We start from the raw sequence: 17,122 nt of genomic DNA, 5'->3' as shown, positions 1-17,122 counted from the left end.
CTTTGGGGTGGCTTTGGAGGTTGAATATTTTTCACTGCAATGCAGAGGCTCACAGTTTCTCGTTATTCACAAATCCACTGCCTGGCCTTGTGTCTACTTTTGCCTGATGCAAACTAGCACCTGCATGGATTCGGACCCTCACTTGTGTGTATAAAAAGAAATGAGAAATGTTGCTCATCATCTTTCTGCCTCAGCTCAGCAATCATTCTTCTCCTCCTCTGGCTGTAATAGGAAGAGAAGAGGATAGGTCATATCTGTCCTAGCTGGCCTCACAGCTTGCATGGAGATAGATTGATGGAGCCATTTGTGATCATCAGTGACAATTCAGAGCTGTGAGGATGAGCTGAGTGTGGATTTGTGGCTCAGTTGCTAGAAAACAGATATTTCTGATCACATTCTAGGTATAGTACCATAAACCCTGCAAGCTTTCCATTTTCCTGTCTGGGTAAAAGTCTGAGATTTTTATGAAAGTTTCTAGCTAAGACCTAGCTTTCTGGTAGAGGTTAGGTCTGAAGAAAAGCTAGGAAGAGTTTCCTCTGAAACACACAAAAGACAAGTATATTTTGATTTAACTAGAGTGTTCTGTAAGACCAGGCTGGGAACTACCAACAAAATGAAGAAGAAAAAAAAAAAAGACATGTTTTTTGTATGAAATGGATCATTCCTTAATGTATGTTATTGTTTTGTATTCTTTGTTAGGCACACACGCTTGCTCTTTTGCAAAGTTAGAAAAAACACCTGAAATATATTTTATTTTTGCCACCTGTGAGCACTGACAGAATAATCAGCTGAAGAGAATTTTTCAGGGTTATTTTTTTTTCTTTAATTGATTTTTTGGAGAGAAGAAAAAAAAAAGCTAATTGCTATGCAGAAAATGTCTAAAAATGGAAGTCACAGAGAGTATTCACATGACTAAAAGCTTGTGAGGTAGACCTGCTGAATCTGGATTTTCTAAACTGTGTTATATTGGAGGAAAAAAAGGAGTTATAGAGAAAAGAAAGAGAAACCTCAACTGACCCTTTGCTTTGGAACAAAATGCATCACAAAGATTTTCATAAGGGACTGCAGGGAGTAATTCTGCTAATTACAAAAAGAAATTGCAGCTTCCATTTAATTCAAATGATTTCTTACATTGCATCTTTGTCTTCAACAACACAATGCCATGGTACCTTCTGGTATCTCTGCTGCCCCACAGTAAACCCTATTTGTTAGGTAATTTTCTTGTCAGCATTTGAAATGGAATGAAAGATGCTTAACGCTAGTTTGGCTATTGTAGCAAAAGAGGATGGAATGGAGACGGAAGAGATCTCAGCTGACTGAATCCAAGGCAAAGTTTATTGACTGTTGTGAAGTGCATTTGGAGTGTTGCAGCCAAACCACAGAATGCTAAAAAAAAATAATCAGGGAAGTGAAATGCTTCACTCATATATTTTTTTCCATGTAATGTTTTCATTCTCTCTATTTATAAAGCAGCATGGGCTGCTGATTGAATGTTAAACAGACCTGAGCTCCCTCTTGTTAGTACTTGCAGATGTATTAAGCCTGTTGGGCCACATCCACAGTTAATGGAACTGGCCTCATGCCTTTGAAGGGCTCATAATCAGCAAGATTATTCATTTTTGTTGTTTGTTTTTAAAAGAGTAGCTTTTATAAGTCATTTGCAGCAATAAAGCTTCACATTTCTAATTTAGAATAGAAAGGCTTTTAATTCATAAGTTACCTAGGGAACACTTAGCTCTTCAAGTCCTCACTTTGTCCTTGTCTGAAGCACCCACATAATAGGAATAAGTTTTTTAAGATAAATGGGTGTACTGGACCATGAATGCTGCCATATTATTAGCTTTATTTCCTGACCCATGATGATAGACATAGATGCTGAAGTGCATGTGATTATTTTGACCTTTTTGAAGGAACAAACTTTCAATTGATTTTTTTTTAACCACAAGGGTGCACTGAATGAATGTGTTTCAATATGTGCAAGCTTGACCTTCCGTGGGACTGGGGAGTGGAAGGGGAAAGTTATCTTGTTCCCTGATGTATAAAGAACTTAAACAGTTTCAGGCATTTTTAAATCCAGTCTCCTGTCGTGATGGCTAATGTGGAAAATGGTAGTGTCACACGTAAAATCAAAATACAGAAAAAAGATTGGAGAGGCAAATACACAGGAAAATGTGCCTGGAGGAATACCATTTTGTGCCTTAGCCTTAATACGTCAATACTGAAAGGTTTGCTTCAAGAATTGTCCTCTTTGTCCTGCCCAAAAGGGATATTTTGTAAAGGAAACAGACCTCGGGTTTTCATTAGAGCCTGGCCAATTTTCAGGTCTGGGATGGTGTCAGTGCTTGGGTGATTTTGAAGACAGGGGCCCAGAGCATGCTAAGCTTTTGGAGGAAAAGATGCTTGCAGCTTTGGGTGGATTTTGTAGAGGGTCTGTGAGTACCAGTGGTACTCCAGCAAGCACTGGAGCTGGACCTGAGTGTGTGCTAGGTCTCACAGAAAGCTGGTAGTGGAACAAGGAACACAAACGACTTTTCCCAGATCTGTTGCCATGTGCTAATCCCTGGACCTGTTTTTACTTGAGCTCCTAGTACTTTCCCTGTGCCAAATCCAGTGGAGGGAAGCAGGGAGAAGGGAAGATTTTGCATGCATGAGACTCTTCAGAGGTTGGGTCTTGGCAGGCAAAGGGTAGGCAAGGAGACATTTTATTGATGACTTGATTTATTTTGTATTCCTGTTAATGCATTTAAAAAGGGCTCTTGATGAGCTGAGGTATCCATTGTCATGTTCTGCTTGCAATGACCGGAGGAAATGTCACAGCCAGGACTTTGCACAATGCAATGGGAAATTGCAGTACGTCACTGAGGAGGGGCTAGCTGTGGAGATGATGTGGCTGTCTACTACAATCCCATTAACTGGATTAAAAAAGGAAAAAAAAAAATCTCAAACTGGTAATCTGAAAGGAAGCCTCTTCCAGAATTGCTCAGATCATGTTTCCATGAAATGGCGTACCATTTTGTGAATAGGATCATGGGCTTGGGAAGAAAAGCACCATTACAAGCAGTGGTTCACCCCACTTATTTTTGTGTGTTTGCTTCTCTGTTATGTTCTTCTGAAGGGATCAGAGAAATACAAATGAGAAGGGAAGGCTCATGTTGTTGAAAAAGGAAAAAAAAAAATCTTGTAGAAGGAGGGAAAAAAGACATTTTAACACCTTTATGTTCTGCCCAAAAGACCATGTATTTATTTGGTGTTCCCAAAAGCAATTGTAAAGCACCTCAATATACCAGTGTGTTCTGAGCATAAAGGACTGTGCTTGGAGCCTGCTGTAAGGAGAAAGGCTTTATGTTTTAACAGAAAGAGCTTAAAATATGACTTTGTTTGCGCTACTGCAGCTCATGAAGAAGTCATGCAATCTTCTGCACACATAACAAGTTTGAATGATAAAAATCTGTGTTTCGTGTAACATGGGACATGTTGGAAAGTTCTTGTTGTTAGCAGGCAAAAAACCTTGTTTGGTTTGTCTTCCAATGAACTTACATTAAGGTAACAGATGTAACATTTTTAATGGCAGTAAACAGCAGAAAAGAAAAAGCAAAACAAACAGAGCTTTTTATTTACCTAAGTGGAAATTCACTAACATTCAACAGTTGAAGCATCCTCATTGAAAATGGCATTTCAGAGCTTCCATAAGGAACAGGGGCTTGTAAACTGAGCCATGAATTTTCCATTCAAGGGGTTTAACTTGGCACAGAAAGGAATCATGCAGACCGCAGCTGGCACCAGGCACAGTTAAAAAGATCTGAGGCTATTAGTGCCTAAACAGCCACTAGAAATTATATTACATGATGGAGACTGGCTAATATAATTGAGCCAGCTAGTTATTGTGCACATAATTTAATTATTTGACAAATTGCTTAGAAACATGGTGTTCTTGTTCCACATTCATGCTGCACTCACAGCTTTACAAGGCACAGAGCAGAGGAATTGCTGGTGGGTACCTAGCCATCTCAGCAGATAGATGCTTCTTTTAAAGATTTGCAAACATGACGAGATTCCCAGGTGGGGATGTGGTGGAGTGGTGTATGGAAAAATGGGTAGAGCCAAAAGGGACGTGGTGGAGATAGCAAACTGGCTCAGAGATAACTAATGCTTTTTCAAGCAGACATCTTTGGAGCTTAGGGTAGTTGGAGAGATGACCCTCTCTTTTCTTTGTCCCTTTCTTGTAAGTCCTTTGGATTTTGGTTGCTGGGCTCTGTGGGCTAAAGAAAACCTATAAAATAGTGGAACAGATGTGAGATGGTTTTGCACCCCAAGATTGTAACATCCTCATGGCTGGTGTTCAGTGGTCTTCGGAGAATTGGGGCCAAATTGTTTTATGATAATGAATTCTAAGATGCAGGTGTAAAAACCCAAAGCCAAACCTTTAAGCTTCATGTAAAAAGCCATGTAGCATGAAGAAGTATTTTCCCATAGTTTTGAAGATTTAAGTACTTGACAAAGCATCTCCTAAAGGCTACTTGAGAATCTGGACACCATCTGGAATAAAGCTGTGCTGTTATAATGAAGGACAAATCCTACATCTTCTTGAACAGCACCAGGGAAATATGAAGACCCGATTGTGCCACTTTTTTTTTTTTTCTCTTAGCCTTTCAAAATTCAGAGGCTAAGCTGTTCTCAGAAAATCAGCGAAACCAGCGACTTACTACAAAAAGGTTGTTATAAATCAAGACTGAAATGCCATTTTTGAAGAAGTTCAGCCAAATGAGTTTTACCGGCAGAGCAGATCAGTCTGTATAATGGGGTGCAGTGCCCTACACTGCCTTGGCTGAATCTAGACAATGGAGCAGCTCTTCGTGGGGCATATTTCAGAGTCCTTGTCCCACTGGTCAGTCCATTTGAGTAACCTGTCATCTAGTGGTTCCCTCTGTGCCTATGTTTGTTTTTTCTTACAGGATTCAGATTTTGGGATGGTTCGTATTTGGATTTCATCTAGACTTACAGGTGGGAGACAGCCAGGATAGACAGCTGAATCTGGAGCTGGGACGTGCTCCAGAGTCTTTCACGTTAGGTGTAGCTTTCATGTCAAGATTTAATGTTGTCAATCTTGCATCTAATTATCGACTGGAAGAAGTTATGGAATGAAGGGAAAAAAGTTGCTCTCCTAAATTTTTCACTGTCAGGCATAAATTGTTATAATGAGATCATGAGCATATGACAGTGTAGTGAGAGCTCAAAAATTTCTACTGAGCAACAGGAGCTCTGGGACCGGCCCAGTGGCAAATTCATTGATGATTTTGTGATTTTATTCTAGGTTGTTAACTAGGTTGTCAATGGGTTGAGAGGTTTCCAGGTGGAACAGCATTAGCATAAACTACTGAAGGAGCCTTGTAGCTTATCCAAGCATAGCTCTTACACCCTTGTATGAAAATGATCTTGATGGAATTTCTGCTGTTTTTGTTTACAACAAATTTTGCTTCATTCGGAGGCAAAATTACTTTACAAAGAAAAAAAATAAAAACAATAGAATTTATTCAGCTGAATTGCCTATTAAAGGTCATGAAATTTCCCAATACCCAGCAACAATGAATGTATCCCGGAGAACTAGACATGGTATCTGCAGTGGCATCGTTTCCGGACAAACTTGACTGCAAAGAGCGAGACTGCAGTGCAGGAATGGACAGAGGCATCTGGCTCCTGAGGTCCCCTATTTCCATCACAGCTGATAAGATTAGGAAAACAGTGGAGAATTTCCAGGGATTTTTCCATGGTAAATAGTCTTTACTCAGGAATTAAGCTCTGATCTTCTTGACTGTAGCACACCACTCTGTGCACTCGGAGAGCATTAACTCTTCTCTGGGCGCTGCTTGTCTGGACGGTTCCTCTGTAGATAGCGGCGCTTTTCCTGGCTGTGGCATCTTCCTGGCTGCTGTCTTGAGCATATATAAGCATGTATATTGAGTGCTCTGAGCAGTGGGAAAGGTATCCAGAGTCAAACAGCTATGTGCCAGGTTTAGAAAAAGCAGATACCATGTTTGATGATACCTAAGTGCTTGCTAACATCATACACCAATTGCATGAGCACTGGACAGACATCCTGTGGCTTTCTTCAGACAGATTGATAGAGATCATGTTGTCTGTTTGCATTCTGCTCCATTTTTGTGACGAATGGAGGATGGATTTAAACACCTGGGCACCTGAGGCTTGTGCCTGGTTCACAAACAGCAGGAGGTTCTTGCTGAGTTCCTCCAAAGCTGGACTCGGTGCAACCGTTTTCCCCCCAGAGAAATGGCAGCACAGTGATCTTCAAAATGGATTTCAGACAGCGGATGACAAGGCTGCTGCCTGAGTATGAGCTGTGATAGGACTGAGCCTTAGTGTTGGAGCATTGGAATTGCAGGGTTGTACTAGACGAGCTGCCCTTCTGAGTTGGAAACCCAGCTTAGTGACCCAGAACAAGAAATGTCAGAGCAAGGCATGAAAGCCCAGAATGGACCATTTCTTACCCCTCTGAAGACACCTACAGATGGTGCTGAAATACTACTGTAATGTAGGAAAACAAAGGAGATTTAGACATTCGGCTGCTTTTGTGGGTCTAGGTCTGAGTGACTGATTCAATTTAACAAATCTGAGAATTTGGTAGGGCTGTTCCTTAAGCCACGTGGAGGATCTCCATATAAATAACTAATCTTTCTGGAACCTTACTGAGCTCCCTCTGTTGACCATATTGCACAGAGCAAATATTTTAGATTAATTATGACTGTGTTTTTGATTAGAAAAAACCAGACCTTTCCTTCTTCAATAGGACAGTTTTGTAGAACATCATTTTCTGTGTCTCATTGTGAGATGGCTTGCATTTGAGTACCCACATTCTTTTCTCTCCCTACCCAATTTTTCATTGTTTATTTTTTTTTTACTATCTTTATGCTGAGTCCTCACAGGGTGTAGCACGACTAGCAGAGCCTGTGAAAAATAAATAAATAAATATAAAGGTGGATTGAGAAGCCCTGACACCAGAGCCATGATTATAAGTTATATTCCTCTAGCTGGTAATGCAAGTAATATGTGGCTTATGTGGAAAAAAAACCTACGCCCCCGCAACTCACCAGCACAGGTTGGATGCTGAATACTAACAGAGAGCAGTCTGCATCCAGTCCCCACTGGGAAAAAAAATATTTGTCAACTCAGTTCAAACAGTGCATAAATTTGAGGGAGCTGCCATCTGTTGACAGCCCCTTCCCCCACCTGCACTGCCTGAAAAATGTTCCTTATGAATATCTGCTCTATGCAGTAGTATCCCCATCAGCCTCAGCTCAGGATCTGCCTTTCTCTGCTTCCTTTTTTTTTATTTTTTTTTTATTTTTTCCCAGGTATTTCCAGAGGATGTAGATTTCCCAGGACTCTAAGGCTCCTTGCTGGTCTGTGTGGCAGTCAGTACCAGCCCAGTGCCAGCGTGCGGCTCTCTGCAGGCTCGGTGGCTCAGCAGGTCACCAGTAGGGCTGGCAAACCCCCCTGTGCAAGTCAAAGCCCTTAAGGCTTGGGTTTTGGAGGGACCTGCTGCTCTCTGGTCTTGTTGATTCCCATAGAGAGTTAAGGGTGCATCCCCTGTGCAAACTAAGGCCACAGAATAGAATGTTTGTTTTTTTTTGGCTAAGAAAAATAAAAACTTGGAAAACAATAAAAAAAAATGTAGAAGGGAAGTGGCTATTAAGGAATGCCCTGCTGCTTGGATGTGGCATTGTTCTCTGGTTTGCTTTTAACTGAGGCTTTTTCACTGCTGCTAGAGAGGGAAAAAGGGAATTTCTGAGGCAAAAAGTAATAATGGGCAGTCACTGAAATCAAAGAGAACAGGAGGGACACTTCAATGGGCAGTACAAAAAGCCAGGTTGACAGGAACACTGCTAACACCATTGCAATTTATCATCTCACTGGAGCAAAACCTTGTGGCAACCATGCCCTGTTGCTTGATGAGAATGTGTGTTGTTTTTTTTCTTTTTAATCTGTGCTGTTGTGAAAATGCAGTATGTACTTCACCTATAGGAAGGATGAGGAAGAGCCAAGCTAAGTGCGCTCTTCTTGATGGGTAAATGAAATCATCCTTCACTGAAGTCAGGGGCCTTAGATCAAGCCTTTTTCCACGTTTTGTGGTGGATGCGGAGTTCCTCGGTGTGGTAGTGATGTTCTCTCTGCAGCACTCCCTTCCTAAGGGAACCTTTGGGAGCTGTATATGACTTTGGGAAGGGGGTGGGCAAATCCCCCCCTCCAGCTACCCACTCGAGCAGTCACACGTGACAGATTCATGCCTGCGGCACTTCTAGGTTTTATCTGCTCACTAAATTTTATTTCCCCTCTGTGAGTGTTTATATTGCTTAGAGACTGCCAAGGTTCATGTTATTCATAAAAAAAAAAAAAAAAAAAAAAAAAAGTGGAGGTTTATTAGGTATTGCAGCCCTGTGATTCTTTGGTGTTTGAATGCTAACGAAGCTTTGTATTCCCTGGAATAGGGGTGGATCTTAGCTCTGGTGAAATATCTGGGGGTGTTGTTTTTTTTTTTCCCTTTCCTCTGGGTTTTAACATCTTACATGACATTTCATCCTAGAGCAATTTTACACTATGTATCATCATGTGTAATATTGTGTCACGCTGTAATTTTGCAAGTGCGTGAAGCGGCAGGAGGGAGGTGAGAATGGGCTCAATTACACCCGGGAGGGAGGGGAAAGCTCAGCGGAAGGGACCTGCTCCCGGGAGGTAATGAATTGGGTGTCAGCATTTTGCTGGAACAGAGTGCCAGAGCAGAGGGGAATTTATTATTTTTAGGCGCTCAGTGGGCAGACAAGAGGAAAGGAACCAGTCAAATCACATTACTAATGGCCATTTCCATAGGCTGTGCGTGTACAGGGGATTTAACAAAAAAAAAAGGGACATCCGTTCTTGCTCCAGACAGCTCAGTTCTTTCCATTTTTCAAGGCTAAAGGAAAAACTTGGCCGTTTTATCTGGCTCAGAATGAGAAGCCTTTAAAGCCACTTTGGTGGCAGCTCACGGGGAAGGCAGACAGATTCGTTCTGAGTGAGGGAGACATCCCACAGCTGAAGGGATATTCCCCTTTCACATCATCTTTAGGTGCAGTCAGCCCCATTCTTGAGGAAACTGTGATGCAGAGGAGGAAGAGGAAGGTGCCATGCAGACATTAGGGCAGGAGGAACTGTGTGCACAGGGTTCATCCTGCACGTGTTTATCTCTTGCTAGCCCTTGTGATGAGGGCTGTATTTTCTAAAGAAAGACAGAGGATGAGCATCGTCTTATTTCTCAGAAAGAAGAGGTACCTTCTCACTGAGTTATGCCCTATGCATTCCTGGGTGGTATTTGGTATAATTTTAGTGCACTTTGTCTCTTCCTTTGATGTGAGCACAAGTTTGTTCCTCCAGGTTAACCTAAGCAAGATTTCTTCATTCACTGTACATTGTAATTACAGCAGACCAACCAAACTAGAGAGCTGAGCATTTCTTACTTGCTGAATTTGTAGCCAGGACCGCCCTCTAAACACTGGCTTTGGTAGACCAAGATGTATGTCTTGCTTTTGTGCCTTCAAACTAACCTCAAAGGAGACTTGTGTCATTGTCATCTTTGTGTTACTACTTAAACTGTTATGAGAGGAGGTACTAGGCCTACCATGCTGCTCTTTTAAATAGAGAAGAATTGATGGGCGTTTAATTCTACAGAGGGAAATGCTCTTCCACATTGGCCTGCCAGAGCTGGGTCTTTCTGGAGAGGGGTCTTTTTTGTGGCTCTGCTGTTGAATAAGGTAGAGTGTTGGCATACATAATCCAGGAAGTCTCTCCTTTTGAGTATACTTCTTCAAAGTGCCATTTTTTCATTTCTTTCAGGTGTAGTATGACTTCTCTTGGGGGCAGAAATCATGGAAAATTCTGTTTCCATCTCCTTTGAATCCACCTGAGGTTTCTTCCTCTCAAGTCCTGTGAGAAAGGACATGGCTTCCCCGGGCTGGGAACACATGGGCTACAAAAAAAATGGTCTGAAATATTTACATTTTAGCTTGCCTGCAAACGTGCTTTGCTGGAGAGGAGGTGGAGCCCTTATTTTCTTGGTCAGACTAGTGAAATTATTACAGCTGTACTTTTTTACCAGCTACCTCTTCAGCACACCAGGACTCTCTTACACATGTTCTCTGATGGCATCCAGCAGTAAGTGCTTCTCCCTCTACAGCTGCCTTTTGCTTAATTGACCCATTTTGCAGCAGATTAGACCCCAAGGAGGAGGTTAATATGAGAAGTCATTCTAAAAGGAGAGTCAGGGCTGCAGTGAACTGGTCACCACTGGAAAAGCCCATTAGTCCCAGTCTTACCTAGTCATCTTACCCTTTTACACTTTTATTCTAAAATATTCTGACTTAACAATGAATTTATGAATTTCTCCTGCTGGATATAATCTTCATACTTCTCTCTCCTGAGTTTTGAACTGTATGTGTTGGGTCAGATTTGACATCATACATGAAGATTTAATTTCATTCTTTCTTTTTTTTTTTTTTTCTTAAAAGAGACACCAAAATTGTATTTCTGGATCTTCAAGCATTGGCTAGGGCTGATTTAGCTTCTCTAAGTAATAGTCCCAATGTGCTACATGCTTAGGAATACATCTCACCTGGGAGTGAATCTCTGCAGGATGGATGAGGGAGAGAAGTCCTTTCCTGCACTGCAAGCAATTACAGCGGCCCCTTTGAGTCTGTGCAGGGACTGCATATCTTACAGGTTCTCAGAATTACAGCTATATCAATGACCAAAGGAGAGAATTTGAGCAAAATTCTGTGAACTAGTATTAAACAATTAATATATTTTATTGATATGTTATATAATACTGTTGTTATATATATAATATTGTTATATATTATACTATACTAATGAATTCTAAGATGTGTCCAGCTTATTATTTATTACCTGCTGTTCCTAACAAGCTTAGTCACTACACTGTAGGAATTATCTCTGAATTTCCCCACTTTCTAGCATTACCAATCAATCTTCCATACAACTTCTGCCTGTACCTACTATTGAATTTCCATGGACACCTGTGTACAAGAAAATAAAGATAATTGTGACATAATGGTAACAACAAAAAGATGGGGGGACCAATAGCTGAATATCTAGATAGAAATGAAAAACGTGTGTCTTTTCCTTGCTAGGGAAGTGGGTGATAATGATTATCTTTCATACAGGAGGATGCAGCTGTGATACTGGGGAGAGGGCGTACTTTGGAGGTCTGTTTTGGTTATGAGGATAAGCAGATACATGGTACGGTGGGAACATGCCTGCAGGCAGGGGTGTTAGCCAGTGGTAAGCAGGCAGCCCCTTCCTCGTCCAGTCATTGTGGTTCTCCAAGTGGAATGGTTTTGATGTGACCGGGGAGAATTTGCAGCCCTGGGCTCGGCTTCTGGTGCTGTGGTGCAAAAGTGGGGTTCGGGAGCAAACAGATTGATGCTAGGGGTAGGCAAAAGCCTCATTAATCCCCGTCCATCCTGTAAACCCATGCCTGACCTCAGTATTTTGCTGTGGGAATTTCCTCAGCGCAAGGTCTCGCACAGGCTCACAGACACAGGGACACTGCGGCACCTTCTCAGTGCAGGCAAACCTCCTGTACGATCCTGGCTGCTGGTGTGCAGTGCCTGCGAGCCGGGGGAAGCTGCTGAGCTGCCTCTGCTCCCTGCCCACGCTGCTGGCTGTGCAGCAGTCTTAAGTGATCCTCTATTGCTGTTCCCACCCTCATCATCTCAGTAAGTGAGTTCATTTGATTATGAGCCCCAGTTTGCATGGTAACACTGAAGCCCCAGGGATTATGATTTTTTCATGCCAATCCAGATCAGTGTGAGACAGCAGACTCAACAGGATGGGTTGCTGTAATTTAAGCAGTAAAAGTCCAGAGCCTTTTACATGGCATTTGATGAATTACCAGCTGGGGCCAAGAAAGCTTTGAGGAAGGAAAGAATGGAGGTGGGGCTGGTGCTTATCCAGGTGTTTAAACTAAAATATACACCCAAGTGCAGCTTCTCTGATGGGATGATTATGAACTTGAACCTCTTCCTAGAGGAACGAGAGTGCATTTGGGACTCTTGCTCAGTCCTTAGGGAGGACACAAGTTTTAGTACAGCTACAACCAAGGGTCAGGGCTTCAATCCAGACATCTGAATGGGGATAGCAAACTTGTTGTTAAATGAACAATCTAAATGGGACCTGGAAGAGCTGGAAGAAGAGAGCTGCAGCAAAGAAACAGAATGGTGCAGCCTGCTTCGGAATGAGAAAAGGGAGTATTTGGGCCTGTTTGTGTCCAGTAACTCCAACACTGACATCTGGAATGCTTACAGAGACTGCAGTCACGATGCCTGCCTGCCTGCTCTTGGATATATGGTGGGACGTACATGTTGGCCTTTGTCAGTGGCTGGCTGTTCTCCCTTTACAACTTTGATAGATTGAGAAGGATTCCCTTCTGCAAGCTACTTGAGGTGCAATTTAGCCTTAAAGCATCACTCAGAAAGCACAAAGGGTCATGTTCGACAGAGGCTTCATTCTTCCTACCTACATCTGCTATCAGAAAAACATTTCTTGCCATGGCTGCAAAGCAGCTTATTGCACAGATCAGACACTAAATGTGGAGTCTCTGGCTGCTGGTGAATCCTGCTGGGCCAGCAGAGGTCTCGGTTGAGAGCATGGGAACACAAAGTCTCGGAGAAGACCAAATGCCTTAGGAGAATCTATTGCGATGGGTTAAACACAGGAACGTGCACTTCCGAAGGTCTCTAGGGGGATAGAAATGATGTGACAATTCGGGGCTATTAGATCTAGCATTCATTCAATTACCATGCTTAGTTAAGTACTGCACAGTGGAGTGAAGACTGCAGTCTGTTAGGATGGATGTTACTATAAGTCATTTAATTATGAGGTTGCTCATATGCCATTTTAACATATGTAGAGTAACATTATCCATCTTTTGTAGGTCACTATTCTCATAAGTCTGGCTCTTGCATTCCTTGCCTGCATAGTGTTTCTTGTGGTATACAAAGCCTTTACTTACGACCACAGTTGCCCAGATGGATTTGTTTATAAGGTAAGAAACTTCAGATGGATGAATTGCCTGAGATAATGATATACTCTAATTGACTACATGGTTACAGTCTAGTCTGCTTTTTTGACCAGGCCAAACAGAACATTTGGCAAGAATGTGTTGAAATGGGAAAAGTGTTATGGGAAATTTGGACTTGCATCTGCCTCCATCAGCTACTGTTACACTGTAATTGTTGGGATTAGCATTTGGTGAACACTACAGACAGATGTTCAGGAACAATCCCTCATATTTGTGAATGGATTTATTGCAGCTGGAATCCTGCACTTTCTTCCCACACATTTAAGCGACTGAGGTTTACTGTTGTACATTTTAATGCAAAGCAAACTCCCAGAGTGCTGGCACATGTGTCCTTTGTGAAAGAAATCCAAATTTGCCTATGGGGTTCATTTTTTTGGTGTGCTTTTGAGGTCCATCAAGAACGAAACCATGTAACCTACTTGCTAAAAAACCACTGCCCTGTGGTTTTATATCAAATATTTGCAGAGAACTATTTGCCTACTCTGTTGAGATTTAAAAAGAAAAAAAATTAAAAAATTAAAAATAAACTTTGCAAAACAGTTCAATGACTCTTTGCTGCAAATAAACTCATAAACATGTAGGAGTCTTGACCACACTGAGGTTATTCTGTGAGCTGGAAAATAGAGTAAGTATGTTTCTGTGTTTGTCGTTGTGAATTATTCTTTTAAGTTATATAAAAGTGAAGTTGGGACTCAGACATGAATTTCAGAAACAGATCCAAACCTGAACTTCTGAAAAGATAAAAAGCTTTGAACTCAGATTTCAGCTAGTCACATTGATGTGGGAGTTGAGGAGTCTCATCATTTAATAATAATCATACCTGAGGCCCTTTATGTCATTGGTGCTACTTTGAATCTGGTGAATATCAACCTGTCCGGCATTTTTACTATTTCATTGCTCTTTTACAGCTGTTTCAAAATGAATTATTTTATCTGTACAGTTCTTAGCACACAAGTGACCTCAGTAGCACAGAGGAGATGCATTGGCAGTGTCTGCACGGACAAGAAGCTCTGACAAGGGCTGGCCAGCTGGGCTGTGCTTCCTACCATTCCCATCCAAGGTGACTGTCCTACAGGTCAGGGATGACATACAGTAACATAGCAGAACTCTGCCTGTCCTCTGCCTGGATGAGGATTAATTCTAGACTTCACTTGACAGAGCTTTCAGTCCAGCACAGGGTAGGAGCTGCCCCGTGTACTCTGCTAGGACTCCAGCAAGGGGCCTTGATCTCTGTATGTGCCAGTAACGTACCAAACCCCTCAGATCTTTATTTTACAGTCCTCATTTCCAATCCAGCAATGAAATCAGCCTGCAATCAGGGTTGCCAATAGCAACAGGTTTGGAAGGCTGCTGCCCGAGTCTAAACTTTGTGCATTCCCACGTGGCTGGTGAAAGGCAGTAGGGGTTGCACAGCAGATGCTCTCGCTGCAGCATATGACTCAAACATCATACATGCAAACACCTAACCCAGAGATTTTTAAAGGGAGAACCTCAGGCTGGTGGGACCCTGCTTTACTTCTCTTGCTTTCTCCCCTTTTTCAGCATAAGCGGTGCATCCCGGCCTCGCTGGACGCGTACTACTCCGCACAGGATTCCAACTCCCGGGGCAGGTTCTACACTGTCATCAGCCACTACAGCATGGCCAAGCAGACCAGCTCCCGGGCTGTATCGCCTTGGCTGTCTTCAGGGTCAGTAAACCATGAAGCCAAGGCTGCCAAGACAGAAGGTCATTAAAGTTAACAAGTGGTGATGGGCAAAGTGGGAGGGTGGGGGAACAACACCATGTCTATACTGCATTGCTCTAGTTGAGAGAGGGTGCTGTGCTAGCAGCATGGTGGGAATAAATAGAACCCAAGTGCGGGAGTCATCTTAATGGATATTTCTTTTCGTGCATTGTTCTCGTTGATTTGTAACCGAGTCGAGCTCTTGTACAAAGGCATGTTTGATGTTGACTGTACCTTACAATGTAAAAATATTTTTAAATCATTGCTTAACTATTTGTTAGAAAAAGAAATTAAAAAACAAAAAAAGCAAATTAGGTAAACAGCCAGAGAGGATAAAAGCAGCAAAGAGAATCCCACAAAGTTTCATCGTTGCTGGATAGCTGTGGCACAGACTTAACATGCTGAAAATCCTTTTGAGATACAGGATAGAGAGAACCTGTTAGACACTGCAGTGTTGTTTAGCTTGCCAAAGGGGGGATATTTTGCTGTCAAATCAAATCTAGTATCAATGTGCATTTACTGATAAATGCAAGCATCCCCTCCTCCCTCAAACATACACACATGCAAAGACATAGGCACGCAGCCCTGCACAGTGGCCTAAGCAAATCCAGGCAGATCTCGGTATTTGTAGAGAGCTGCACTGTGCTGGTGATCTTGGCTGGGATCAGAGGCTGAAACCCTGGCTGGAATGTGGATTTGGAGCAGGATGGAAGCTGCTGTAGAGAAATCATGGGCATACTTCTGAGCACAGAGCTAGGAGTCAGGAGATGAGGGCTTCATTTCCGTTTCTGGCTTGGCTTTCCTGCATGACCTTTGGTAAGTTACACAAGGCCTCCCTCAGAGGGTCACCACGAGACAAAGAAATGCCATTGTAATAGCCTTTCAAGAGTGGTGATAGTATAAAACAATATTAAACCTCTAACTTCTCAGCCCCTAATTTTCCTCCCACCCATGAAATGGGATGCTCCAGCTTCCCTCCTTCAGCTTCAGATATGTCAATATAGAGTTTCATTCCAGATAATTAGAGAGGGGTGGCCATAGTGTACTCTCAGTACAAGGGTCCCATCAAACCTCTGCTTGCATACACAGACTAGACCCCAAGCTTAGTCCAATCCTGGCCAGTGTGAAACATCCTCTCCTCACAAATGGCACGTACAACTAGAACAGACTGATGGGATTAAAAAAAAATAATAACAAAAGGATTCTCTGTTTTTTAGAGCCTCTGCTTGGCCCATTGCTGCAAAGTGGTTCTGCTGCTCAGTAATGCAGGCAGGGAAAGGCTGAGCAGCAGGATCAGAGCACACATGGAGGGCAAGATTAACGTGTTACTAAGGCTGCTTTTTCAGATTTGTGGCTAGACTGGGATGGAAATTAGGAACTGACCCCTTCTTCCCCCGCATTGGGCAGTTTTGTCCTTCATTTTGCATACATAGACACTAGAGGGTGTAAATGAGGGCAGAACTCCTCAGTCCTTACAGGCATCATGATAAATAACTGTATAGCATAGCTAAAAATGTAGTGCCAAATGCCATTGTCTGATTTCCTACCCTTCCTTCTCCTTCCACCTGTAAATTCATTTCTCACCCAAAATGTACAAACCACTCCCTCCACCAAAAATCAGAACTCCAGCAAACCACTGAACAGTTTATAATTTTGTGGTGTATTTTTTGTCAGTAGGTAGCAGAGACTGAAGTATTTTTTGGTGTAATTCTTGAACTTTTCTGACGGGATTAAAATAAAGCTAGATGTGACCGAGTGTCTCTGTGGCTTGGGCAGGTTTCTTTGGCGACGTGCCGGGACGTGGCGGTGGCAGCGGTGGCGGGTGAGTGTCAGGAGCTGCAGAACGTGGCTGCAGCAGAGACTGCGCCTTTGCGTGGGGCATGGGATGGCTCTGGCTTTCAGGAGGCATTTTCAGAGCTTGCTGTTTTCTGCTTTAATCACTGGGGGTTATTCTGTGCATTCCTGCCCAGTTTTTAATTGGAAACAGAAAAATTGTACTTAAAACCAAGCTGATCTTCAAAGCCCGCAGAGCACAGAGCGTGTTGCATGACCACAACTCCTGGATCCATGACTCTATTAGAAGCCTATTTTGCTTTTCCCTAAAGTTTTAACAAGAAAACTAGGCAAAAAATACTTCTCTTCAGCTTGCACCATGATGTGCTATTCTGTGTTATTCCTATCACAATGCCAGCACTTGCTTGGAAATGTGGCAGTGTAGGGGGTGAGAGAAGAAATGTAATGGTTGCAAAAATGG

General features: G+C 42.5%; 1 protein-coding gene across 1 annotated transcript in view; it reads left to right on the top strand.

Moving 5' to 3' along the window:
• NSG2 (neuronal vesicle trafficking associated 2) overlaps positions 1-16,624 on the top strand; it is a 37,611-nt gene extending 20,987 nt beyond the window's left edge. Inside the window, exons 4-5 of the mRNA XM_084536122.1 lie at positions 12,998-13,108; positions 14,687-16,624. Coding sequence (XP_084392248.1) covers positions 12,998-13,108; positions 14,687-14,878 — 303 coding nt within the window. The 3' untranslated portion in view covers positions 14,879-16,624. The remainder of the gene's footprint in view (positions 1-12,997; positions 13,109-14,686) is intronic.
• Positions 16,625-17,122: the final 498 nt, after the last annotated feature.

This window comes from Aythya ferina (genome assembly GCF_964211825.1).
Source record: "Aythya ferina genome assembly, chromosome: 14".
NCBI lineage: Eukaryota > Metazoa > Chordata > Aves > Anseriformes > Anatidae > Aythya > Aythya ferina.
Note: the sequence above shows the minus strand (reverse complement) of the source record. Positions and strands in the feature narration are given on the sequence as shown.